The 26,924-nt window shown below is 35.8% G+C and overlaps 2 protein-coding genes across 2 annotated transcripts; both read left to right on the top strand.

Annotated features, from left to right (window-relative positions):
- Nucleotides 1–4,585: 4,585 nt before the first annotated feature.
- On the top strand, nt 4,586–9,222 carry LOC145951987 (uncharacterized). Its single transcript, XM_083064199.1, has 10 exons — nt 4,586–4,965; nt 5,053–5,258; nt 5,391–5,506; nt 5,621–6,099; nt 6,328–6,410; nt 6,761–6,813; nt 6,968–7,102; nt 7,217–7,391; nt 8,085–8,627; nt 9,182–9,222. Exons 1-10 carry the CDS (start codon nt 4,586–4,588, stop codon nt 9,220–9,222), a joined length of 2,211 nt encoding a protein of 736 aa, XP_082920325.1.
- A 13,862-nt stretch (nt 9,223–23,084) lies between these two features.
- LOC109815479 (protein SHI RELATED SEQUENCE 5) lies at nt 23,085–25,555 on the top strand. The gene is made up of 2 exons (XM_020380215.3): nt 23,085–24,382; nt 24,840–25,555. The coding sequence occupies exons 1-2, from the start codon at nt 23,755–23,757 to the stop codon at nt 25,187–25,189; spliced, it is 978 nt and encodes a 325-aa protein (XP_020235804.1). The 5' UTR covers nt 23,085–23,754; the 3' UTR covers nt 25,190–25,555.
- The last annotated feature ends 1,369 nt before the right edge of the window (nt 25,556–26,924 follow it).

Here is a 26,924-nt window from a genome sequence, read left to right as displayed (position 1 = left end):
TTATTTTGATTTAACCGATTTAATTTGATCCTTTTATTGTTAAAAGATCCAATCTAGTATCTTAATTTTTTTAAAGAGCAATACAATGTTACTTTTTTTAATGTAATTGAAACCATCGATGTTAGCTTTTTATAAACATGTTTATTATATCACATATTATCTTTTAATCTTTCTTTTGATTTAACCGATTTAATTTGATCCTTTTATTGTTAAAAGGTCCAATCTAGTCTCTTAATTTTTTTTAAGAACAATACAATGTTACTTTTTTGTTTTATGTAATTGAAACCATCGATGTTAGCTTTTTATAAACATGTTTATTATATCATATGTACATAAAGTTAGTGTTATAATGTCAATTGAACAAAACTGATAATATTACAATGTTTTAAATATTAAAAAAATCAATATATATATATATATATATATATATATATATATATATATTCTATTTCAGTATTCTCAGCTTATTAAGTCATACTAATTCAACTTGCGATACTTTAATTACTGTCGGTTTAAAGAATTTTTTTTGAACACAATAAAAAATAAAATGTAATTAAATAAATCATTTTTACAATATAACTACAAAAGATCTGATCATTAAATCAAGTCATTGAAATAAATTAAATATTTTAATAATAAAAAAATTAAATCAAACCAATTAAATGAAAGAAAAAGTAATTTAGTCGAGTATGTAAATTAAAAGAAAGAAAAAGTGATTATTTTCTTCTTCTGTGGTGACTGTCGTAAATGGTAACACATGTTATCGATAACAAAAGGTATATATATTTATTTATTTTTTTGTATTTTTGAATTGAAAAATAAAAAGAAAAAAAGAAAAGGAGAGAAAAGACACTGTGGATAAAGTTTGTGTTACCTCCATTGAGACATGATGACAAGTTATCGGCTGAGAGGCCAATTATCCGCTTAAAGAGAAACCTATGATCCACTCTCGACCTATAACTCTATATAATGCAAAAGAATATTATTCGTACACTTTGAATAATATTTTTATTTTTCTTTTACTTTATTTTTCTTTTTATTACATCACATCATTTATTACATATTATATTATTTTACTTCTACAGCTTAAAAATAGTGTATAATAATATTTTTTAATAATCTATATTCTTTTCTACCATCATTTCACTCACATGCAGAGCCATTTGGACCAACCCTATAACTATAACTATAACTATATCTACTGAGGCATGGGGACCATCTCACGTCAAATTTCGTTTCCAATTGACGTAAATCTTCATTCTTCGCGCTTTATCAAACAAAACAAATAACCCAAACACGTTCTTCATTTGAGATTAATTTTTTTAGATAGTTTTGAATTGAAGTTTATATATATAATCATTAATTTAAGTAGTTCAATATCTATATTTTTTAATTAAAAAAAATTGATTTTCATCGTGAAATTATAACTGAAAATATTATTTTATTTTTATAAAAATTGATTCGGTATGAATAAATTGTACTTCCTTATTCAAAATGGTATATAAAAATAAATTATATTACTTTTTATTTCCTTCTTCGAATTAACCTGGTAAAAATTAATTATATCAAACCTATATAAACTCCACGTGTTTAAATAAGTTAAAAAAAATGTTTGAGATAGAATTAAAAAGAAAAACATAGGAAATCCGATAAGTGTAGCCATGCAGGTAATAAGGTTCGTTTGAACGAAGAAAACAGGCACAAGGCTCGAGACCAGAATGGATGCTGCGATGGGACACTTATTTTTGAAAAGGATAACATTACTAGAAGGGTTTGATTGGTTTCCTTTTTTTTTTTTTTTAACTTTCAAAGAAAAAAAAAATAAACTTAAAAATGTTTTTAATTTTAATTTTAGTAAATACTTTCCATAAAATTATTTTTAAAAATAACCAAATTTTAAAAATATAAAAACATTTTTTTTCAATTAAAAAATGATGTGTGCGTATTATTGATTATATTTATACTTATTTATTTATTATACATAAATAATGCAATAATTTAAATAATATTATAAATTTATTTATTCAAAATTTGTTTATAAATTTAATGTTATAAATATTATATTAACTTTTATTGAAAATAATTCAACCAAACACATTTTTTAAATTTCAAATTTTGAAAATGAAAATAAAAAATATATTCTGAAACTAAATGCACCCTAAATGTCTTTGAAACATTGTGAAAATTTATAAAATAATTCAAATTACCTTTCTACAAATTTAAAACAATTATATAATTGTTTAATTTTTAATTCTAGTGCCATTCAACATGAAAATAAATAAATAAATAAAACTTTAAAATTTTCTCTCTTCATTTTATTTTTCTTATATATATATATATATATATATATATATATATTAATTTTTAACTTGAAAATTGATTATAACACAAATTTATATAGGGATGGCAAAAATACCCGCACCTGCGGGTATTTGCGGGTAAAATCTGTGAGACCCATATCTGATAACACTTTTCCCCCTCCAAACTCTCACTCAAAACCCTCCCTTTCACTCTCTTTTTCCCATCCATTCCCTTTTGGCTAATCTCATCCTTGTTGCTTGGATTCAAGGTGCTGAGTAAGTAATTAGGAGCTTGCGGACGCACGGAACTCTTCTTCCGTCTTCATTCACCATCTCTTCCAAGTTTCTCCTTCCTTGTGCCTCCCGGAGCTCAAAAATTTTGAGACCAAGGTAAGGGAAGCTAGTAATTTTGCTTCTTTTTCGCTGTTCTTGACTGTGGACGAGTTCTATAAATTCGTTAGATGCTTGTTGGTGTCTGATTCATGGCTGGATTTGAAAGAAAGCTTGTCTTCTTTGGGGTTTCGGGGTTGTTGAGAAATTTTGGGGAAAATCCTTGATTTGTTGTTGCATGTTGAAAAAGGTGGTATTTTTGGACTCTTGGATGAAATTGTAGTGATTCGAACCGATTGCATGTGAAGTTTCTGGTTGTTTTGCAGATTGTTTGAAGAGTTTTTCGAAAATGGTTGGCCGCTGCTGAGCTTCGCGCTGAGCGCGGTTCTTCGCGCCTGGGCGCGTGGCCACCAGGAGACCCCATTTGGCCAAGCTCGCTGAGCGCAATGATGAGTGCGCTGAGCGTGCTTGAGAATGTGGGTCTCTGGCTGGCCCGCGCTGGGCGTGACTTGGATCGCGTTGGGCGCGATACCAGTTGTGGCAGGTTTTGGTTCTTCTTTTGGGCGCTGAGCGCGCCCCTTGTCGCGCTGGGCGTGAGACTCCTCAGGAGTCTCTGCCTTGTGGGCGCTGAGCGCAAATTTATATTGTGCTGGGCGCGAGACCAAGGGAGGTCTCTGCCTTCCCCGCGCTGGGCACAGGTTTTGGTGCGCCGAGCGCATGAGACTCCTGGAGTCTCTGCCCGGCCAGCGCTGGGCGCAAAGAATATTGCGCTAAGCGCGAGATAGTTTTGGGTTCTCGGGTTGAGTCCCGCTGGGCGCGGGCATTCATGCGCTAGGCGCGCTGGCCCCCTGGTGCTCTCTGGTTGCGCTGCGCTGGGCGCAGCCACGTGTGCGCCGGGCGCGGAGAAGGGATGTTCGTGTATGAAATTTTGTGCTGAGTTGAATTGAAATAGAAGGTTATGAAATGATGTATAGCAGATAAAGTTATTTTTGATATTAAATTGTATCTGATGAATGTGTTGAGAAGTGAGGTTATGTTGTGGCTGATTTGTTGAACTGTGAGTTGATATGTTGAGATGTATAAGTTTTGTTGTGCTGGAATATTGATGTGAGCTGTTGTAGGCCGCAAGGCTGAGTTGTTGTAGGCCGCAAGGCTGAGTTGACTCCTATGGATGTTTTGTTTTGTTTTGTTACGGCTACTTGATATAGTGGTTTTGGATGTATTTTGTACTCTACACTCTAACTCTAGTCGGATGTAGGACATTGTATATACTTATATTCTAGACACTATATTTATATACTCGTTCTATCCTGTCTCGAGTTTCCGGTGTATTGTGATGGTGAGTGTGGTGACCTGCCGGGTCGTTACACTTTAGTGGTATCAGAGCAGGTCGAGTCTAGTGGACACTCTTTGGGGGTGGTTCTTTTAGGCTTTTGTTGTGTTAACTCTGTGATGTGTTGCCTTGTTGTGTTGCTTGCTGTGCTAATTGATGTGATGAATTACTGTGTTGATAGTTGTTGTTGGGTGATTGGTAGTGTACTAAAGATACTGTTATTTTGTAGACGATGACTAGAACCAACGAACAGATAGCCCGTGCCATAGAGATGATGGCTATGGCTATGCAACAGCAGAATGCATATTTTGCTAGGATGGAAGCTGAGAGAGCTGCAGCTGGTGCAGCAAGGCCCACGGGGTCACAGGAGAGCCGGGACCTAGCTGAGTTCCGGAAGTGTCAACCCCCGCAATTTACGGGTGAAGCGGATCCAGAGGTAGCAGACCGCTGGATACGTGAGTTAGAGAAGATCTTTAATGTTCTGGGGTGCTCTCCAGAAAAGAGGTTGGCATATGTTGTGTATATGCTGGTAGGAGAGGCCGAACATTGGTGGAGAAACACTTACCAGATCCTTACTGCTCGGGGAGTTACAGTTGATTGGGAGTGTTTCAGAACCATATTCATGGAGAAATACTATCCGGAGAGCGTGAGGCACGCCAAGGAGGCCGAGTTTTTGCGATTGATTCAGGGTGGGTTGACTGTATCAGAGTATGCATTGAAGTTCGAGCACTTGGCTCGTTTCTATTCACAGGCTATTTCTGAAGCCTGGAAGTGCAGAAAATTTGCGGAGGGGCTGAAATATGAGTTGAAGAAGGTGGTGGTGCCTATGGCCATCACCGAGTTTCCCGCCTTAGTGGAGAAGGCGAAGATTGTAGAGAGGTTGGAAGGGAGTAGTCGGGTGATCAGAGCTGCTGATGGACCATCTGGGTCCAAGAGAGGAAGTGGAAGTCAGGGGAAGCCGTATGATAGGCCCCAGCCACAACAAAGGGGTCCTGTTATTAGGTAACCTACTGAGACTACCAGAGGGGGAGGACAGGGTGGAGGTGCTGCCCTTAGGTGTTACAGATGTGGTGGATCCCATTTGATCAGGGATTGTCCACACACTGAAAGTAGGTGTTTCAGATGTCAGCAGATAGGACATGTGTCTTTCAACTGTCCCACCAGGGGTAGACCGGAGAGGAGTACTCAGAGGAGCGATGCACAAAGAGCCGATACTCAGAGGAGTAGCGTTCAGAGGACAGAGACTCAGAGGGGTGACCGACCCACTACAGCTGGTAGGGTGTTCGCTTTGACTGGTGCTGAGGCTTCGACTTCTTCTGACCTAGTGAAGGGGAAGGGCAAGGCTGCTGGTAAGGATGTGATGCTTTTGTTTGATTCTGGGGCTTCCCATTCTTTTATTTCCTATGCTTGTGTTGCTATGTTGGGAGTGCCTGTGTCTGATTTGGGGTTGAGACTGCTAGTGTCGACGCCCGCTTCTGCTTCAGTAGTCGCTTCTGAGTTGTGTGCTGGCTGCCCCATTGTGGTGAATGGGAAGAAGTACAAGGTAAACTTGATTTGTTTACCTTTAGTTGATATTGACATAATCTTGGGGATGGATTGGTTATCTGCCAACCGTGTTCTCATAGATTGTGCCAACCGACGGTTGATCTTTCCGTAGGAGGGAGATGAGTTATTGATTTCAGTTGGTCAAGCTGAATCATGGTTGAGGGATGGAGCAGAGGGTTGTCTTCTGTTTGCTATGATGAGTAAGGAGACTGAGAGAATCATTTCTGAGATAGATGTGGTGAGAGACTTTGCTGAAGTATTCCCTGATGAGGTGCCTGGGTTACCTCCTGTAAGGGAGATAGAGTTTGGCATTGATCTGGTTCCAGGTGCGGGGCCAGTGTCGGTGGCTCCCTACAGGATGGCTCCTGCAGAGCTGAGTGAGTTGAAGGGTCAGTTGGAAGACTTATTGGAGAAGCAGTTGGTGCGGCTGAGCATTTCACCGTGGGGTGCTCCTGTGTTGTTGGTGAAGAAGAAAGATGGGGGCAGTCATCTTTGTGTGGATTACCAGCAATTGAATAAGTTGACCATCAAGAACAAATATCCTCTCCCCCGGATAGATGACTTGATGGATCAGCTAAGAGGAGCATCGATGTTTTCTAAGATCGATTTGAGGTCGGGGTATCACCAGATTAGGGTGAAGGAAGGTGACATACCAAAGACTGCTTTCAGGACTAGGTATGGTCACTATGAGTACGTCGTAATGCCGTTTGGTGTGACCAACGCCCCTGCAGTGTTCATGGATTACATGAACAGGATCTTCCGGCCGTTCTTGGATAAATTCGTGGTGGTGTTCATTGATGATATTTTGGTTTATTCAAGAACCCGGGAAGAGCATGGAGAGCATTTGAAGATAGTGCTAGAGGTTTTGAAGGCGAAGCAGCTATATGCTAAGCTTTCTAAATGTGAGTTCTGGTTGGATGAAGTGAAGTTCTTGGGCCACGTGATTTCAACTGAGGGGATTGCTGTTGATCCGGCTAAGGTGGAGTCGGTGTTGCAGTGGGAGCGTCCGAGGACTGTCACTGATATTCGGAGCTTTGTGGGGTTGGCGGGCTACTATCGTCGGTTCATTGAGGGATTCTCTAAAATAGTAGCGCCTCTGACCCAGTTGACGAGGAAGGAACAGCCGTTTATTTGGACAGATGCCTGTGAGCGGAGCTTTGAGGAGTTGAAGAGGAGGTTGACTACTTCCCCTGTGTTGGTGTTGCCGGATTCTGGTGAGCCCTTTGATGTGTATTGTGATGCTTCTCACCAGGGTCTTGGGTGTGTACTGATGCAACATGGGAAAGTGGTGGCCTATGCTTCAAGGCAACTGAAGAACCATGAGAGGAATTACCCCACTCATGACTTGGAGTTGGCAGCTATTATTTTTGCCTTGAAGATATGGCGACATTATTTGTATGGAGCCCGGTTCAGCGTCTTTAGTGATCATAAGAGTCTGAAGTATCTGTTTGATCAGAAGGAGCTGAACATGAGGCAGAGACGATGGATGGAGTTCCTGAAGGACTATGACTTCCAGTTGATGTATCATCCTGGTAAGGCCAACGTTGTGGCGGACGCGTTGAGTAGGAAATCCATCCACATGTCGAGCATGATGGTGAGGGAGATGGATCTAATTGAGAAATTCTGAGATTTGAACCTCGGTGTGGAGTTAGCTCCGGATCACATTAGTTGTGGGACAGTCACCATAACTAGTGAGTTCCTGAGGCAGGTTGGACTTAAGCAGTTGCAAGATGCCGAGTTGGTGAAGCTTCTTGGGTTGTTGGGTACCGAGAAGGCTGTTGGCTTCGAACTAGGAGGAGATGGGATCTTGAGGTTCAAGGGTAGAGTCTGCCTACCTCAGGATGCTGAGTTGAAGAAAGCTGTGTTGGAGGAAGGCCACAAGAGTAGACTTAGCATACATCCGGGTATGACTAAGATGTACCAGGACCTCAGGAAGACTTTCTGGTGGCCTGGCATGAAGAGGGAAATAGCTGAGTATGTGGCGGCCTGTCTGACTTGTCAAAAAGCAAAGTTGGAGCATCAGAAGCCGAGTGGGTTGATGCAGCAGATGGAGATTCCGGAGTGGAAGTGGGATAGCATTACTATGGATTTCATTGTCGGGTTACCTAGGTCAGCTAGGAATAGTGATGCTATCTGGGTGATTGTAGACCGGTTGACCAAGTGCGCACACTTCTTGCCTGTCAACATCAAATGGTCATTGGAGAAGCTGACGCAGTTGTATGTGAGGGAAATAGTACGGTTGCACGGGGTGCCTTCTAGTATTATTTCAGACAAAGATCCGAGGTTCACTTCAAGGTTTTGGCAGAGTCTCCACCAGGCCTTAGGCACGAAGTTGAAGTTGAGCTCTGCTTATCATCCACAAACGGATGGTCAGTCAGAAAGGACAATCCAGTCCTTGGAGGATCTACTTAGGGCGTGTGTGTTGGACCACTTGGGTAGCTGGGAAGAGGTCCTACCATTGGTTGAGTTCACTTACAACAACAGCTTTCACGCAAGCATTGGGATGGCACCCTTTGAAGCATTGTATGGCAGGAGATGTAGGACTCCTTTGTGCTGGTACCAGGATGGTGAATCAGTGGTGGTAGGCCCGGAGCTAATCCTACAGACCACTGAGAGGGTAAAAATAATTCAGGAAAGGATGAAGACTGCTCAGAGTAGACAGAAGTCGTATGCTGACAAGAGGAGGAAGCCTTTAGAGTTCGCCGAAGGGGAACATGTGTTTCTGAAAGTGACTCCGACCTCTGGTGTGGGAAGAGCACTAAAAGCAAAGAAGTTAACACCGAGGTTTGTGGGTCCCTACCAGATCATACAGCGTGTGGGTCCGGTTGCCTATCGGTTGGCTTTGCCACCATCTCTCTCAAATCTACATGATGTGTTTCACGTCTCCCAGCTGAGGAAGTACGTCCACGACCCGAGTCATGTGGTGGAGTTGGACGATGTACAAGTAAAGGAGAACCTGACATATGAGAAGTTGCCAGTAGCTATAATTGATCATAAGCTGAAGGAGTTGAGGGGCAAGGCTATTGCTCTGGTAAAAGTATTGTGGGATGCAGCTACTAGTGAAGCTACTTGGGAGGTGGAACAGAAATTCAGGGGATGTTACCCGTTTCTATTCCCATGTAAGTCTGTTTTCGGGGACGAAAACTCTTGTTGTTGGGGAGGTTGTGAGACCCATATCTGATAACACTTTTCCCCCTCCAAACTCTCACTCAAAACCCTCCCTTTCACTCTCTTTTTCCCATCCATTCCCTTTTGGCTAATCTCATCCTTGTTGCTTGGATTCAAGGTGCTGAGTAAGTAATCAGGAGCTTGCGGACGCACGGAACTCTTCTTCCGTCTTCATTCACCATCTCTTCCAAGTTTCTCCTTCCTTGTGCCTCCCGAAGCTCAAAAATTTTGAGACCAAGGTAAGGGAAGCTAGTAATTTTGCTTCTTTTTCGCTGTTCTTGACTGTGGACGAGTTCTATAAATTCGTTAGATGCTTGTTGGTGTCTGATTCATGGCTGGATTTGAAAGAAAGCTTGTCTTCTTTGGGGTTTCGGGGTTGTTGAGAAATTTTGGGGAAAATCCTTGATTTGTTGTTGCATGTTGAAAAAGGTGGTATTTTAGGACTCTTGGATGAAATTGTAGTGATTCGAACCGATTGCATGTGAAGTTTCTGGTTGTTTTGCAGATTGTTTGAAGAGTTTTTCGAAAATGGTTGGCCGCTACTGAGCTTCGCGCTGAGCGCGGTTCTTCGCGCCTGGGCGCATGGCCACCAGGAGACCCCATTTGGCCAAGCTCGCTGAGCGCAATGATGAGTGCGCTGAGCGTGCTTGAGAATGTGGGTCTCTGGCTGGCCCGCGCTGGGCGTGACTTGGATCGCGTTGGGCGCGATACCAGTTGTGGCAGGTTTTGGTTCTTCTTTTGGGCGCTGAGCGCGCCCCTTGTCGCGCTGGGCGTGAGACTCCTCAGGAGTCTCTGCCTTGTGGGCGCTGAGCGCAAATTTATATTGTGCTGGGCGCGAGACCAAGGGAGGTCTCTGCCTTCCCCGCGCTGGGCACAGGTTTTGGTGCGCCGAGCGCATGAGACTCCTGGAGTCTCTGCCCGGCCAGCGCTGGGCGCAAAGAATATTGCGCTAAGCGCGAGATAGTTTTGGGTTCTCGGGTTGAGTCCCGCTGGGCGCGGGCATTCATGCGCTAGGCGCGCTGGCCCCCTGGTGCTCTCTGGTTGCGCTGCGCTGGGCGCAGCCACGTGTGCGCCGGGCGCGGAGAAGGGATGTTCGTGTATGAAATTTTGTGCTGAGTTGAATTGAAATAGAAGGTTATGAAATGATGTATAGCAGATAAAGTTGTTTTTGATATTAAATTGTATCTGATGAATGTGTTGAGAAGTGAGGTTATGTTGTGGCTGATTTGTTGAACTGTGAGTTGATATGTTGAGATGTATAAGTTATATTGTGCTGGAATATTGATGTGAGCTGTTGTAGGCCGCAAGGCTGAGTTGTTGTAGGCCGCAAGGCTGAGTTGTTGTAGGCCGCAAGGCTGAGTTGTTGTAGGCCGCAAGGCTGAGTTGTTGTAGGCCGCAAGGCTGAGTTGTTGTAGTCTGCAAGGCTGAGTTGTTGTAGGCCGTAAGGCTGAGTTGTTGTAGGAGATCTCCGAGTTGATATGCGTGACGACGCATTGTATGCTCATTGATAATCATGTTGAAAAACCGATGGGATGTATGTTGATGAAGTGTTGATAGTTGTAGTTGTTTATATTACTTAAATCTTTCTATATGCTGTTTCTTTTTATGCTAGCTTACCCTTCTGTTGTTTCCATGTGGTTGGACTGCAATGATCATACTATGTATGGGAGCAGAGCAGGGATAGGTGGTGGATAGTGGTGAGTCTGCAGCTGGTAGGCGGAGCTGACTCCTATGGATGTTTTGTTTTGTTTTGTTACGGCTACTTGATATAGTGGTTTTGGATGTATTTTGTACTCTACACTCTAACTCTAGTCGGATGTAGGACACTGTATATACTTATATTCTAGACACTATATTTATATACTCGTTCTATCCTGTCTCGAGTTTCCGGTGTATTGTGATGGTGAGTGTGGTGACCTGCCGGGTCGTTACAAAATCCGCTACGGATAATAAATGAGTAAGCTAATTGGGTACCCGCGAATAATGGGGACGGGTAATTTTTTACCCGTTTATAAATGGGGCGGGGGCGGGTATGATGATATCCATATTCGCGGGTACCCGTTTAATAATATTTCTTAAATATCCTAATTATCCTTGTACTACATAACCCTAAAACTACACTCTCTCATTTTATTTTCTTACAAAAGTGAGGATGATGAAGTTACCAACATGTGTTAAGCATGTTATAGAATTATGTTGAATATAATTTGATTAATTTTCTAGCTTTGATTGGACCAATAAAATTTATGTATTTTAAGTTGTTTACTTTCGTTTAGAATTATGAAATTGAATTATTGTAGCTTTGTGATGAGACTTTAACTTACTTGTGATTGTGAGATTGATTAAGTCATTGATTATCTTACATTTTTATTATTATTTCAACAAAATTAACGTTAAATAAAAGTTTAAAATTAACATTGAATTTTTATTTTTAATATTTCAATGACATTAAATATAGACTTAAAATTATTTGTAATATAATTTTTTTAATTTCTTAAAAAATTTATAAATATCCGTGGATATCCATGAATGTCCGTGAGTATTCAAGAAATTCATGGATACCCACTCAATGGATACGCGCACGGATATAGGATGGGTATGGGGACAATTTTCATCTAGCGGGGCGGGGGCGGATTTACTATTACCCGCTCCCATGGAGCCCCATTGCCAACCCTAAATATATAACAGGAACCAATCAAAGTTTCATTGTTGTACATGATTATTGCTTATTACATGTTTTGACAAGATGCACTTCACTATTAAAACCTTAAGACGAAGATAGAAGATGAGAGACCTTTTTAACTAGATTTGCAAACCAATACCTCCAAATAAAAGATGCATAAATGTATGGACAATTCACACAACACAACACACAAATGACACATGGCTAGGCAATGCTTAAACTTAACCCTATCTAGACAAAGTCTAGACTTCACAAATGACTAACAAAGCTTAGATTTTATCATTACCAAGAATAACTTAGGTTTTACAAAAGGATAGGCAATGCCTAAGCTTAACACACGATTAAGCATAACTTAGACTTAACACTTGACACTTATACATAATTGTTCATAACACACACTTAAACACGCAATGCTCACATATGGGTATTCTTTCACATAACTCTTACTCTTAAACTATTATTTTTTATTTGTCAATCATTTTAGTCTCTTCTAAAAATCCCTTCATTTTAGTTTATAATCTCATGCTGTCACACTTGCCAATTATCAAGTTTTTCCCACTTATAAGCACATTTCTTTTTACATAACTACAACCTATGGAGGATGTAAGCAAAACAAGTGGAGTTATACTCATTTTATCAAATTGATATTTATCTCTTTGAAAGCAAACAAAATTATATACAACTCTTATGTCGACAACAAGTTTTGATTTTGTCATATATTGTACCTAAAATTACAAAAAAAAAAAACATTGTTGATTAGTTTAGATCGTTTGATCTTTACTCACTAATTTGATCATATTTTGAGTTATAAACATTCATTTTGAGTTATTTCAAAGCCATTAGTTAGCTAACATCTAGGGTTACAAATCCAATGAAGACCATAAAGTCTAATTTAAATATATTCAATTTTCTTAAGTGATTTTAATTCGCTCAAGTGAATTTGTACCAAAGTCATTCTCCTAAATTTGCATACTTGAACAATTCACTTAAGCAAATGTATGACAAACCCTTTTCGTGTTTATGTGATGTATGGGATTCCAAACCTTCCCAAATCATTTTAAGTGTACTAAAACTCATCAAACCAACATGCATGGATGACTCTAAACACGAATCGTTTATCTGTTTGACACATTTCTCCCACAAAACATCAATTAAAACACACACCTCAAATTATGCATCAATCACTAAAAAAATCCAATTCAAAACTAAAAATCCCAAGGACACATACATGTCAAAAAATTTAATTTAACTCAATAAATTAATCAATCAATATCTAAAATTAAACATATAAACACACAATTATGTAATTAGCACTCTTTCGAGATGTTCATAACCCTTCTAATCAAATATATAAGAACCTATATAAGCTTTAGGGTTGTCTCATTACCCATAACACAATTCATATACATGTCACATGAAAGATAGATCTCACTCTCTTTCTTACCTCAATTGGTGATCTCAACAACATAGGGGTGTGGCTCACTAATCCAGAATTCATTCCTCTTGCTCCTCAGGTAAAAGTCCACTAAACACTAGTGTAGAAAACAATTTGAACATTAGAGATTTAAGATTGATAACAAGGTAATTGGTTTTAGATTTCACGCAATGACATAATTAAAATTAAATAAAATACTTTTTTAAATTGGTTGTTATACAATCGATTTTAAATGCCCTTCTAAAATCAACTTTTTAACAATTGATTTTAAAAACCCTTGTTAGAGTCTCTTTTAAATTGGTTGCTTTTATAACCAATTTTAAAAGATTTTTTCTAAATCAGTTGTTATCAGTTGTTATCAGTCGATTTAGTAAGACAACTAAAAGGGCGCTCTTCATGCTTCACCCTCTCACTTTGCATCTTCTCTTTCACAAAACTCTCTTTCTCTCTCACTCTTTCCCATCTCTTGTTGTTCTACCAATGTTGTGCCACTACCCAAGCCTGCCACCATCTAAGCCCACCATTGTGCAACTGTCTCTCACTCTCTCTCTTGCATTTTGTTTCCCACAACCATGCCGCCACCAGTACCCCCATCCTTGTTGGTAAGTGTTTCCCCATTGCTACCCTTGCTAGTCCTCTTGGTTGTGTATTGGTTCACTACAACAAAATAGATTTTTAGTGGCATTTAATATGACTTTTAGTGGCAATAAAAATTGCTACAAAATTTTTTACTAGCATTTTCACATTAGCCATTGTATGCAGTGTCGCTAAAGCATTTAGCGGAAATTATTCTCAATGCCGGTAAAAACCCTTATAATGGTCGAAAAAAGTGTACAACTTTTTGTGACATTTTTTACTTTCTAGTCGATGTGGGACTTGTAAGATGAGTACAGATACTCTTTAATTATTTTATCTCTAGTCGATGTGAGACTTGTAAGATGAGGGTTGTCTTTTACTTATATATTCTTTTTAATTTTCTTATTTTTTTAATTATCTTATTTCTAGTATTGAGTTTGATAATGGTGAGTAATCTCATACCAACTTAGAATAGTAAGTTATAGGTCTAACTCAACCCTACATAACAAACTTGTAAGGTAAGAGTTATTATTCATTTATATACTCTTTAATTATTTTATTTCTAGTCGATGTGGGACTAAAATTTTTCTTAATAAATAATTGTCGCTAATAGTAAATTTTGGTGTGATATAAATACATTTTTAGTGACTATTATATATTAGTCATTAATACTTTTATTAAATAATAAAATAAAAGTAATTAATTTATTGTCGCTAAATAATTGTCGATAAAAATAAATTTTGTTGTAGTGGTTATTGTATAATTGGTTGGTTTGAATTCCTTGAATATGTTGTTTTGTGCAATTAAATTTATTGTTTGGGCTTTGGGTTTGGTTTTTGGCTTTTGCAATATATGCATGTTAAGTGTTTGATATTTTGTCACAATGAACAACATGATGTCGCTGTAGGAAAAGATCACGAAGGAGTGGAAGAAGAAGAAGGGGACATTGGGTTGTTGGAGGAGATGTAAAGCCTTTAAAATCAATTATAAAATAATTATTTTAAAAGTGTACTTTTAAAATTGATTCTAATCCAATTTTAAAAGTCCAGCTAGGCTTATGAAATTGACTCTTTTAAAATTAGTTAAATAACTAATTTTAAAAGTCCAAAATATCCAATTTTAAAAATATTTTTTTACTATTAGCAATTTCTAGCAAAGTGTTAATCCCAAAACACAACTCCTAAAACATAAAACTCACAACCTTTCACCTTTCATTAAATTTAGTTAAGTGTTCGAGTTGGACTTCTAAAGTCAAAACCCTTTACCTTCTTTTAATCAGGCAACATAACCAACTCAGCACAATAATTTTATTTTATTTTCTTACAAAAGGCATTCTTAATTTATCTTAATAAACCAAAATTAATAAATTAATTTAAGCCTATTAAATTAAATGTATCTTATTATTATTTTACAAAAAAAGGATGTTATAGAGTCATATGAAAGACCCCCTCCACCAACTATCATTCCAAGGAGCACCACCCCTTGATGACGGCAACGAGGTGTCAAGAAATGAGGTGGAAGAGGTGAAGGACGGAGACTCCAAGGTGTGGGCCTTGAATAAGAGGTTCCGACAGGTGCAATCAGTGTTAAGCTACAAAGTCTTCATTGGACAAGATCAAAACAATAACAATGCTTCAACTATCAACAAAGAGGAGAGAGAGTTCATGGTGACTACATGGTGGTTGATGATACTGCAACAATAGTGTTTAATGGTTGACAGGAAAGAGTTACTAGAAGGTAGTGATACGGCGTGGAAGGTGCATTTAAAGAATGTGAACCTTAGATTAATCAAATAATGACTATAAATTGTAGTATATTGTGAACCAACTTAGAATATGTCTACATGTAATTATCACCACTCCAATACAATTAAACTAATGAATTGTAAATTAACTTTTGATCGGTTCAATTTTAATATTTCTCAATTAAGGTTTTAAATTTAAATTTTATGGTTGAAAGAAATACCCTATTATAAAAGTGATCAACAAAGATTAATAATCGGTAAAATCAATACATACTTTACACAAATAATATGATAAAAAAAATAAGACTTAATTTTTCGTTAGAAAAACATTTTATTTACTAAATCAGCAGTTTATATCAACTCTTTGTTAAATAATGTTTTCAGAATAATGCTAATGAAAGAATTGATAATGGTTTCAGAATAAAAAATAAAATAAAAATGACAATAAACAAATAAAAGTGATAACAAAATCATTTGGAAAACCTAAGATGGTAAAACGGGAAACTAGGATGAATAACTAGATTCCTTAAGCTATCGTCATCCATGACTGTAATTCATGATTCCATGGGTTAAATGTGGAAGAAAAGAAATGGACAATGATGGCTACTTAAATAAGTTATTTTGTTGGGCCAGCCCAAACCGACTTTCAAATTGGTCTATGATTCAATCATGATATAGACTAATTTGGGGAGAGGGAGTCGCAAGACAGAAAGAGCAGTAAAAAGAGGAAAGTTAAGCTTCTCAATTTTGAAACCCTAAAGAAACGTCTTCTCAATTCTTGAACTCCCCTTTTGCCAAAAACCACGGAATGATAATAATATACCTTACATGATTTCCAATTGTAATAAGCCTCGTTTCCATGTAAGTATTAGTTATATATAAGCCTATGAGTCATATCATCTACTACTTTATTATCATTGATTCAGATTAATTAAGTCTAATCAGTTGTGCCTAGGTCTTCAGCTAAACCAGTTTGTTTAAGGGGTACATTTTCCATAATATTATGTTGTCTTTCCAAAAAGGTATTGTTGACCTGTTTGAGACTTGATGCTGCCAATTAACGCACCATTCAGATTGAGGGCATCATTTTCAATTGGGCCACTAATTGGTCTAATCATAATTATATTGATTCAAGAGTCATGGTCTGCTTCTTTAATGCCGCAGAGAACAAACAAAAACAAAACAGCCAAAAGTTACTAAAAGAAAAAAGGAAGAGAGAAAAAATAATCATCGTTGAAAGAAACACTACAAAGTTACTTGAGAGTGCGAGAATGTGACATAGTGGACAAGGAGGCGGCCAAATAATGGTAGTAGTAATAGTTGGTGAAAGAAAGATGATTTGTTTCCTCGGGCCCCTAATAACAATTGAATTTAGAATACAAAGTTTGGCTTTGGGAAAGATATAATAGTAATAGTAAATTCATATTAGTTGAGTGAACATTTTTAAGCATGCTAATCGAGGCAGATTAAAATTGATTTTATTTAAAAATTAAGTGTCTAAATCAATTCATTCAATATTATTTTAATATCCATTTTTAATTATATAATATATATAATATATATATATATAACATGATCAGTTGACACTAAATATAAAAACTAATAAAATTACTTCTTTTTTTTGTAAACTATGAATTTAACTAATTCAACTAATATATTTGATTTTTTACTAATTAGATTATGTATATAAAATTTCATTTCATTCTAAAGTTATTTGGTTATTTATTACATTACTGTACTTACATGATAATCAAAATATATGTAAATATTTATTATTATTATTATTATTTGTGTCAAATGTTAATGAAATTATTAACTTTAATAATTTTATATAAAATAAATTTTTAATAAATTTAACTGAAGAATTATGTAATATTAGATTATTGATAATGTATATCAAATTTAACAGAATTTGGACCTTTATAGGTATATTATCTAATAATAAATATTACATATTATATTAAATAAACTTTATGAATAATTTACACATATTACCATTGATATATTAATATGTAAATCTTATATCATACCATTTGTATGAATTTTATATTTAAATAAGATTATCTCTTGCAGATAATATTTGTAGTTTTGAATAAAATAAAAATTGATTCAATCTTTTGGGCCAAGTTAATAGTAAAGAATTAAAATAAATATACAAAAATTTAAGTTTAATTGTTATTATGGTAATTATAATTTTATTCTTACGGTAAAAATAAAAATAAAAATGAATCGTTTTGAAGCCGTGAAGGAGCGCGTACGGGCAGTTCAACGCTGAGACGGTGTCCTTGTTACTATATATCTGGTCCATCCAGTTATATTATTGAAGGTTGCCAATTATTTGTGGTCTTAAATTAATTACATTTTGGGGCGGTTCACGTGCTACTGAATCATTTGTATTTGTAGATAGACCTTTTTATTTTATTTTTATTCCATCTTAGACACATAATAATAATGTTAATTACTGCTATGCTACTTAATTAAGTAAGTGTCGCAATGCAGCTACCTCCCTTGTCTCTAATAAACCACACACTCACACAAACAAACCCCTTTTTAATTTCCATTTCTCTCTTAATTTCCATGTTTCGCTTTCCACAAATGACAGCTAGCTTAGCTTAACTACATTACCCTCTTTCATCCTTACAAATTGACCAATTCCAACTTCCTTTCATTTCTCTCTCACTTCACTTGCTTTCTTACTATTGCACCATTTACTTCTACAAATTCGGTGCGAGCCAGGAGCAAACAAACTATACACTGTAGGATATGTGACAGTAGACTCATGCTCCATCACATTACATTACAAATTTATACAATTCTTCTTAAACAAATTTCACCAAATACATAAATCAACCCTAGAATTGTTCCAGCTTACTAATAACACAAAAAGGTTAACACATGAAATAATATTTCATTTTTGTAAATTAATATATCTTTTAGTCTAAAGTTAAAGACTAATTTATTAAAATATTTAAATATATAATCAAACCTCTTAATACATTTAAAATGACAGAATTATTTATGAACTATGTCAGCATGTTCATGCACATGAAATAATATTTTGGCAGCTAAACTCTTGGACTATATTATTTGAAATTTTGAGCAAACAATTAATGAGGCTCTGTGTAGGTCAATCGGAATTTACCAGATTTCCCCTACATGAAAGGACATAATAACAATGTGAAGCTTGTTTTAGAGCCCATAATTTATTGTATTTGAAAGTATGTATTGTCGATATCATGTCTGAAGTGTTACTCATGTATGTCCCCATGAATTTTATCAAGAATTCTCCTTCTTTCCATGTTGATTAATCAAAATTATAAAATTGAATTAAATAAGAATATTGATGACAAAGACCTTAACAAATAGTTCCATAACATTAAATTACTTTCATTTTTTTTTTCTTTGTACTAGCTGGAAATTAATATATCCTCGTTTGGGAGGCAGTGATCAGAACTTCTTGTTGTGCTGTTACAATGGATTCTTATTACATCCTCTCAGTTTTAGGATAGTAAGCAGTTAATGGCAGCTCAGAGCTTAGCAATCTTTTTATTGGCATTTATATATACATGCATGTATGTCAACCCAAACCCATATAAAATGACAAATTTTAATTATACATTAAAGTCTGTTTAAAAATGTATCATAGCATTGAAAAGGCTGTTACAGTTTACTCTTCTTTCTTTTTTCTTTTTTTTTTTTTCCTTTAAAATGTTGGTAGGTCTTCGCATAACGCGTCAAGTAACGTGTGTTACGCTACGCGTTAACAAGGTCACACTCTTGTATCTATCACTCTCATAATGATATATATATCGGTGATGCTTTAAAAGACAAATGTGAATAATAGGATTTGGAAAACCATGAATTTTATTTACCGGAGTTATGGAAGTGATGGAAGCAACAATGTCAATGAGGAATATACCCACCGTCCAATATGGTAATCATCAAACGTGAAAAAAATAATCATATTGGTCGAGGTGTTTTGCGTGATGCTTATTCCACAATGGAAGGCCTATAATTGAAGTGTGAGTTTAACTAAAACAGTTTAGCTCTTCCAAGTACGGTGATTGATGAGTAACCTCAACTTAAAATCATTCAAACTAAAGTTCAAATAAGTGACGGTCACATGTATTCTTTAATTAAATTAAATTATCTAAAATTTGAATAATAATTTTAAGAATGAAATAAATTATATTAAAAGATAAATATTTATTTTATGTGTGTTTACAATTTTCTTACTGTGAATGTTTCGTATCAATAATATAATTATTAAAAAAAATGTTTAAATCATTCTATATATTAATAGGGGTTTTAAGTTGTATGTTAAAAGAAATAAAAAAATTTAGTATTGACTACATGTATTCTCCATCTAAAGCAATTGTGTTCCATTATGATAAGACTATCATGAGTTTTAAAACTCTTCATTTAAATATTAAACGCAATTTAATATACTTAAGATGCAAATTTAAAATTATTAATTAAACTAAAACAACACTACAACAATTGATTTATGTGCTCAATAATATAAAAATATTTAATAACTTAAAAACTTTAAATTATAAATAATTAATTCATTAATATGTTATAAATTAGAATACATAATTTGGAAGTCTTTTATTCTCTCTATCTTCTCAATTAGTCATTATTGATATTTTATGTAGTCTCTTCTCTTCTTTGGAAGTATAATAATCTACATGTTGTCTCTATAAATATTCAAAAAAATCCTTAACATTAATTTTAAATTATTATATTTTATTTATATTTGTATGTTTATCACATTTAATTTTATATCTATTTCAATTTAATATTTTTTATTTGTGCTATGGTATTAAAGACCTCCTCTAAAGTAATCCAGATCCAATACAATTCGAGACAAATTATATATTTGTATTTGAGTATATTAAAATTTTGAATCCTATAAAGATATTTTAAAAAAATCCTTATATAATTGCATTTGACCTAATTATAATAAATATATAATTATTTATGATGCTAGATCATTGACTTTTTTATCTCAACTAAGTCAATGGGTAACTAATATAATAATATGTGTATGTTTTGTTGAAATAATTTACAATATAATTTGTATCTCTAAATTAAATTTAATAATTTTTTAAAATTTATAAATAATTTTAAATAACTTGATATATAATTTAAGTATAAATAAAAATATATTTATAATTTAAATTAAAAATGACATCATTATTAAAATTTAAAAAACTATTAAGTACAGAGTTTTGGATAGCGACTAGCGAGGCCGTTTGTGAGGTAGCACGTAGACGACACCGCGCGGCATGGACGCATTTCCAAATTCTAATACTCCCAAACAATTCAATTATCAAGCAGTTAAGGATACTGAAAATGCTTATGTGAAATTGAGCGTCAATCATATAATGATTACGCCAAGAATTTTGAGTGGAATACGAGGCACAGAACGAGGTTGGAGTGAGTTAACTCAAAATGCACGCAGGCACCAGGCAGGTAAAATTTCACTACACCCGAGGATAAATTTCTTTATTTTATGCTAATTAATTTTAGACAGATAAAAAGTGTACACAAGTAATTAGTGTGGTGAGTGGTGACATCACATATCCACTTTTTTATGTTTTACTTTTCACTTAAGGACAAACATTTTTTACCCCTTAAATTGCACTGTATACTTTGTATATAATTATTTTATTGTTATTAAATTTTGTACCTGTACGAAGGGTACACAAATAATCTTCTCGTATTTTGAAGATCGAATGAGAGTTTCGATAAAGTATTCTGGTGAGAGAGGGTATCTGTAAAAGACATTTCAACGCTCAAGTCAGGATAAGTACGAATATCGACAATAATTAATGAATAGTGACGTTACCTCAAGATGTGAACTATTTATAATGACATCAATGGGTCCTGCCTTTTATGGGTCCCGTGCTAGGTATGTCGAATTAGGTAATACGTCCTTAATCTTCTTACATATGTGATTAGCCTCTAATCACTGTTTAAGGATTGTTTATCTTGGTCAAGCATGCCAATTGGGTGTTGATGATCAGGAACAGTCCTTTCAAGTCTCAAGTACCTTTGTAAAATGATTTTCCTCGACATTCAGCAACATCGAACTGGTGCAGTGTTTTCTGGTCTTTGTTAATACTTCGTCTTGATGGGTTGTATCGTCATTCAGCCGTATCAACATTCCCGATGCTAAGTAAGGTGGCCAAACTGAAAGGTGTGGCCGAAAGGCCTTACCCGTATAAATCTTTCCAATGCCGAGAGAGGTGCCCTAACCGATCGATGGATATAGCTGAAAGGCCTTACCCGTACAAATTAAAATGAACTAATGAATATTTTATGTTAAGCTAATTGAAAATAGCTATAATCAATTGAAACCTAATTAATTTGGCGGGTTATACTATTATATAAAAAGGGATAGAATAAAAACCTCCATGTAAACTCAAACTTTCTTTTTTATTTATTGCCACGGTGTCCACTATTACAATCCCATTAATTATCGAATGAAATATAAAATGTTGAGCTCAAATCAAAAAAGTACTATAAAATTACCGGGAGTAATTTATTATTTTTATTTTTTATTTAATAAAAATATATAACTCATTTTCAGTAAATTAATTAGACTTTATAAAAATAAAATGATACTTTTCATGATGACTTCATGTCCATACTAAGGATTAATTTAAAAATACTTTCTCATAAATTTATTCTCATTTAATATAAGAATAATTCAATATTATTAATAATAAAATTTATTGTTCCCCTTAATTTATTTTATTATAAAGTCTATTTAAATTAAAATAACATATACGAAAATATTGTTAATTTACGTATCACTTTAAGAATTTCTCTTTGTTTTAAAATAATTATAATTTTAAATAATAAAAAGTTTTAATTGTTTATTTCGAAAAATATCTTTATTAATTGATGTCTTACTTAAATACGTAACTAGTTCACGAGTAGTCTTTACCATTTTAGTATGGATACCTTAATCAATGAATATCATGTTGTCATATTAATTAATGTAATTAACTAATATTTTTAAAATACAGAATAATTAATATACACACTAACAATTTTAAAAAAAATTTTTCCGTCATTTGTTATTTTATAATAATTATTTTAAAAATTATAATAAACTTAATAATATAGAAGCTTTTACTATAAAATATATACATTATTGTATATGTCAAATAATTTGAAATGAGACAAGAGAGTGTTGCAGAATTAATTAAGTTGTGTTTGTAACTAATTATAGACATGTTTTGATACACTTGAAGATACATATGAGCAATAATCATATCAATTCATGGAAATACTACTCTTCATTATTTTTGTTAGATATCAAAAGAAAGTATTGATTACATAATATAACTGTGGAGTATTGAATATAACTTTTACGGATTAAAAATATAAACTTGAAACGAAGACACAGCATCATATTTCAATATAATCAATTATGTTTTAGCAAGGTCTCAGCAAATTCTTCGATATAAATATCGACAAAAATTGTAAACACTTTGCTGCAATAATATAATGATATGTTTATATATATATATATATAATATAAAAAAATTGATGCAGGGGCAAAAGGCTTTCGTTACGTGATTCGATTACAAGTTTACAACAACTTTATGAGCAAGAAATTTGCAAGTGAATATTACTTTACGTGATTAAATTCACGATTGAGAAAGGTTAAAAAAGAGTGTGTGTATGTGTGCATTTGATTTGATATCGGAGAGCCGTTTGATGGAGAAGTGGAGGACGATTTGAGCGGTGATGGGGACGTGCGAAGGACGCAAGTGCATGTGCGTGACGCAGCGTATTGGGTTTCCACTCCGGGGTAGATATGTGCCTTCACAACATAAAAATCGGAAGAAAACAATGTTAATTATGGTGAGCGTCAGAGAAAGTACTAGCGGGTTTTCCGGTGCAAGGACGAATAAGCAAAAGCCAGTGACGCGACACGTGGAGCTTCCTCCTCCGTCGGATGGTCAAAGGATTTGGCAGTGACAGACAGATTTTGCTGTTCCCCCACGCACACACACGAAACAAAACACCGTCCCACGAAACAAACATTGAAACACTCTGAGTTTGAGTCTGAGAGTGTGTGTGTGTGTGAGAGTGAGTCACAGCAACAAACAAAGCCAGTCTGTATTCTAATTCTAATTCTCGCACAACAACAACTCATAAATGAGGTTTCAACAGTAGAGTGGATGGGTGCAGTTGTCATGGCGGCGTAGCAGAGCCACGCTCTAATTCCGTGCCATAATTGCTTCAACGGAATTCAATTAACCAACACACATCACCCTATTTTTCCTTTTTTTTTTTTTTATTTGTGTGTTTTAAGAAACAGTTTTCCTCAAAAGCTGCGAAAAAAAACCCAACCAGATCAGAAGATCATACTTGAGACGCCCCCACACGGCCTTTCCACAGTGACAGACCCAGAGTCAACAAAAAAAAAAAAAAAAAAAGTTCCAGTGGGTGAAAAATAATAATAATTATTATTATTAGCGAGGAAATTAAATTAAAGACACAGTTGTGTTTATATATAAAGGTGAGAAGAACTGTTTTCAAGATTCGCGAAGGTTCTTCTTCTGATATGGATATTATCTCTGAATTGGGGATCGTAGAGTGCAGCAACAGCAACACATGGCTGGGTTCTTCTCTCTAGGAGGAAGGCAGAACAAGGCGGAAGAAGAAGAGGAACAAAGAGAAGACAACGTGAACGCCGCTGGTAACAGTAACAGTCAATTTTTGTTCAGAAACGAGGAGATCTACAACAAGGGATTCGAGATATGGCCACAGCCACAATCCTCGTACCACCACAACTTGACCAACTACTACTCCTTCGGTGTGGGACCTAGTCGCAGGAACAGCACCACCAACAACAACAACGATACCTCCTCCAACGTAAACGACGACGTTTCCGTCTCTTTCTCGGATGAGTCGAACCGGTTCGGGTTCACCGTGATGAGGTCCGGCGGCGTGGGTGGCGGCATGAACTGTCAGGACTGCGGGAACCAAGCCAAGAAAGACTGCGCTCACCTCAGATGCAGAACCTGCTGCAAGAGTCGAGGGTTTCAGTGCCAAACGCACGTTAAGAGCACTTGGGTTCCCGCTGCCAAACGCCGCGAACGACAGCAACAACTCGCCTCGTTGCAGCACCAACAAAATCAACCGCCGCAGTTTCGCGGCGGAGACCACTCCAAACGACACAGAGACAACATCGAAGGCGCTGCTTCTCTCGCTTGCGCCCCAGTTCCTATCACCACCACAGGTAAACAAAATTCAAAAAAAAAAAAAAAGTTTAAATGAAAATCCTTCTTAGCAAACAATTTTCAACTATATAGCTTTAAGAGTCCATGAGATGAGATATTATTGCTTGAATTAGGAGCACGTTTGGATATCAGACACTCTCTACCACAATTTTCACTTGAATCCAAATAGACTCTAACGTATACGATCTTGCTGGAGAGAAGTGTAATCTTCTATGACTGATATGTAACATCGAGTCCATATCAGTTCACTCTGAAAATGAAATTCTATACAATACTGAATACTCCACGGTCATCCATCACCTTGCTTTTTTTGTCTCTCTTTTATTTTCCTTATTCCGTTACTGTTAATAAGTTAAACTAAGGAATTGAATTCCATGTGATTCGTTAGAGTTGAAGATGGTTCTTCTTTCGTTTTTATTTTGTTGAAAGGAGAAATTTGTGATTTTGATTTGTTAGGGTTGGAGCTGGGGCAGTTTCCACCGGAGCTAAACTCTCCGGCGGTGTTCCGGTGTGTGAAGGTGAGTGCAATGGACGCAGCGGACGAGCGTTACGCGTATCAAACGGCGGTGAACATAGGAGGACACGTGTTCAAGGGAATTCTCTACGATCAAGGAGTGGAGGGTCCTTATAGTGCAGGTTGCGAGGGTTCCTCCGGTGGTGGCGGCGGCGAACCTCAGCCGCTAAGTCTCATAGCAGCCACAGCCACCGCCACCACAAGCGGAAACCCTTTCGATCCTTCGCTCTACACGGCTCCGCTCAATGCTTTCATGGCTGGTACGCAATTCTTCCCACCCCCGAGATCTTAAGGACGATTCTCTCTCTCTTCATCTTCTCTATCTAATAATAATTGAAAGTTGAAACCGGGTATTTGTTTTTCATGGACTCTTATTATGGTTATGGTTGTTGTTGGATATTATATGTGCATCTTGTTAAGTTCTTAACATCAGCTGAAGTAGCTGCTATTACTAGCTAGACTAGTTATTAAGAGTTCAGAAATGATTACGTCGAGTCGACGATCGATGATTCACGAAATTAAAGTGGGGCTGGGATTCTTGTTTTGTTTTGTTTTAATTTTTGTCCGAATCTCAGTTCAGATTTTCATGTGGCTTTGTTGTTATCGAAATACTCACTTCTCATTCTCAATTCTAGACCAAATCATATATTCTAATCTATATACTATATAGTATATATTTGGATGTGTGCATTGTTATTATTAATATGTTGTGTCATTTTTTTTGTGGATTAATATTATTGAGTGAGGCTTTGTGGTTGGTGGTGAACTCCAAGACACTTTTTTCCCGTTTACCCGTTGGTTTGCCGGATGAAAATGGAAGGAATGAAATAGGTTTCGTGTTTGGTTAAGCATAGAATTTTTTAAAGCACGATTTCTGGGGAGAAAGAAACAGGTGCGTCTTTTCTTTGTCTCCCATGCATTGGCAATTTGAAACTGGGAGGTGCAGAACCAAAAGTGAAACCCCTCGGAAGGAAGTGCTTCTTCACTTTCTTTTCTATTATACCTTTTTCCTCCCCCGATCGATCCATTTCATTACGTATAAATGGAGTATTACAACCAGCATTTACACCAACTACTTCTCTGAAACACAATAAAATTGGCCACTGGAATAGACATCCACCATCCATGGATGTCTATTCCTTATGCTAGAGTTGGAAAAGCATTCTTCTTTGGCACATAATGTTTAATGCTTCTCAAAGTATGTGCATGTGAGGAGTGTTTACATTGCATACAAGTGGCTACTGCCACCAATGATATAGGTCAAGGTACATATGATACGATAGGGTTAATCATACTTTCGTAGACTACTGCTGGTTTTAGTTCATAAGGAAGAACCAGAAAACTTTACGAAAATTTCCCTTGTTTTGTAATAACTGACCCATAACATGTGCTACTCAACCTTCAGCTGATTGAGACCATAGCGGTCTCTTTCTTCTTCATCTATATTTTTGTTCTTTTGTATTTATAATAACCAACCTCTTTCAATGCCTTTTCTTTCAATTATTCCCCAAATGATCTCTTCCGGGTTCCTATTATATACGTGTTGATCATGTTCATGTAGCAACACAAAAGGTGCATCGTTCCCTATCTATTGCTCTGATCGATTCTTCCATATCTAGGAATTGAAATTAATATTTTGTTTTCTTCTGCTAAGGTATATATATTAATCACATGAATAATCTTTATCATTATATTAATATTAAGGTTATAAATCGTAAGTTTTCTGGTGTAATATACCAAAGATTCTATCTTAAAATTCTCTTTTCAATTCTTACGAATAAAAAGAAAATTTGTGAATTTTGAGTAGGCGGACAGACAAGGGTCAAAGCAAAGAGTTAAGTAACCTTAACTTGTGGTGAGCACGTTCAAAGAAGAGAGAGAGAGAGAAAAATAAGAATATTTGAGTCGAAAGTATTTCATAAAACATGTAATTTTTTTTTTATGCATCAAAATATAGCCTCTCAATTCTCAAAACACAATTAATAATCTGAAAACGGCAATGTACACATGCACAAGCTCAGTAAGAT

This window comes from Cajanus cajan, chromosome 9 (assembly GCF_000230855.2).
Source record: "Cajanus cajan strain Asha chromosome 9, NIPB_CcT2T_4, whole genome shotgun sequence".
Taxonomy (NCBI): domain Eukaryota; kingdom Viridiplantae; phylum Streptophyta; class Magnoliopsida; order Fabales; family Fabaceae; genus Cajanus; species Cajanus cajan.
Note: the sequence above shows the minus strand (reverse complement) of the source record. Positions and strands in the feature narration are given on the sequence as shown.

What these genes read in the sequence shown, in the direction of transcription:
- LOC109815479 (XM_020380215.3), top strand. Translation starts at nt 23,755, where the DNA reads ATGGCTGGGTTCTTCTCTCTAGGAGGAAGGCAGAACAAGGCGGAAGAA. An exon ending in AGTTCCTATCACCACCACAG is followed by an intron (nt 24,383 to 24,839) that starts GTAAACAAAATT and finishes TTGATTTGTTAG; the next exon opens with GGTTGGAGCTGGGGCAGTTT.
- LOC145951987 (XM_083064199.1), top strand. Translation starts at nt 4,586, where the DNA reads ATGGAGAAATACTATCCGGAGAGCGTGAGGCACGCCAAGGAGGCCGAG. An exon ending in CAAAGGGGTCCTGTTATTAG is followed by an intron (nt 4,966 to 5,052) that starts GTAACCTACTGA and finishes CCATTTGATCAG; the next exon opens with GGATTGTCCACACACTGAAA. An exon ending in GTGGTGGCCTATGCTTCAAG is followed by an intron (nt 6,814 to 6,967) that starts GCAACTGAAGAA and finishes TTTGATCAGAAG; the next exon opens with GAGCTGAACATGAGGCAGAG.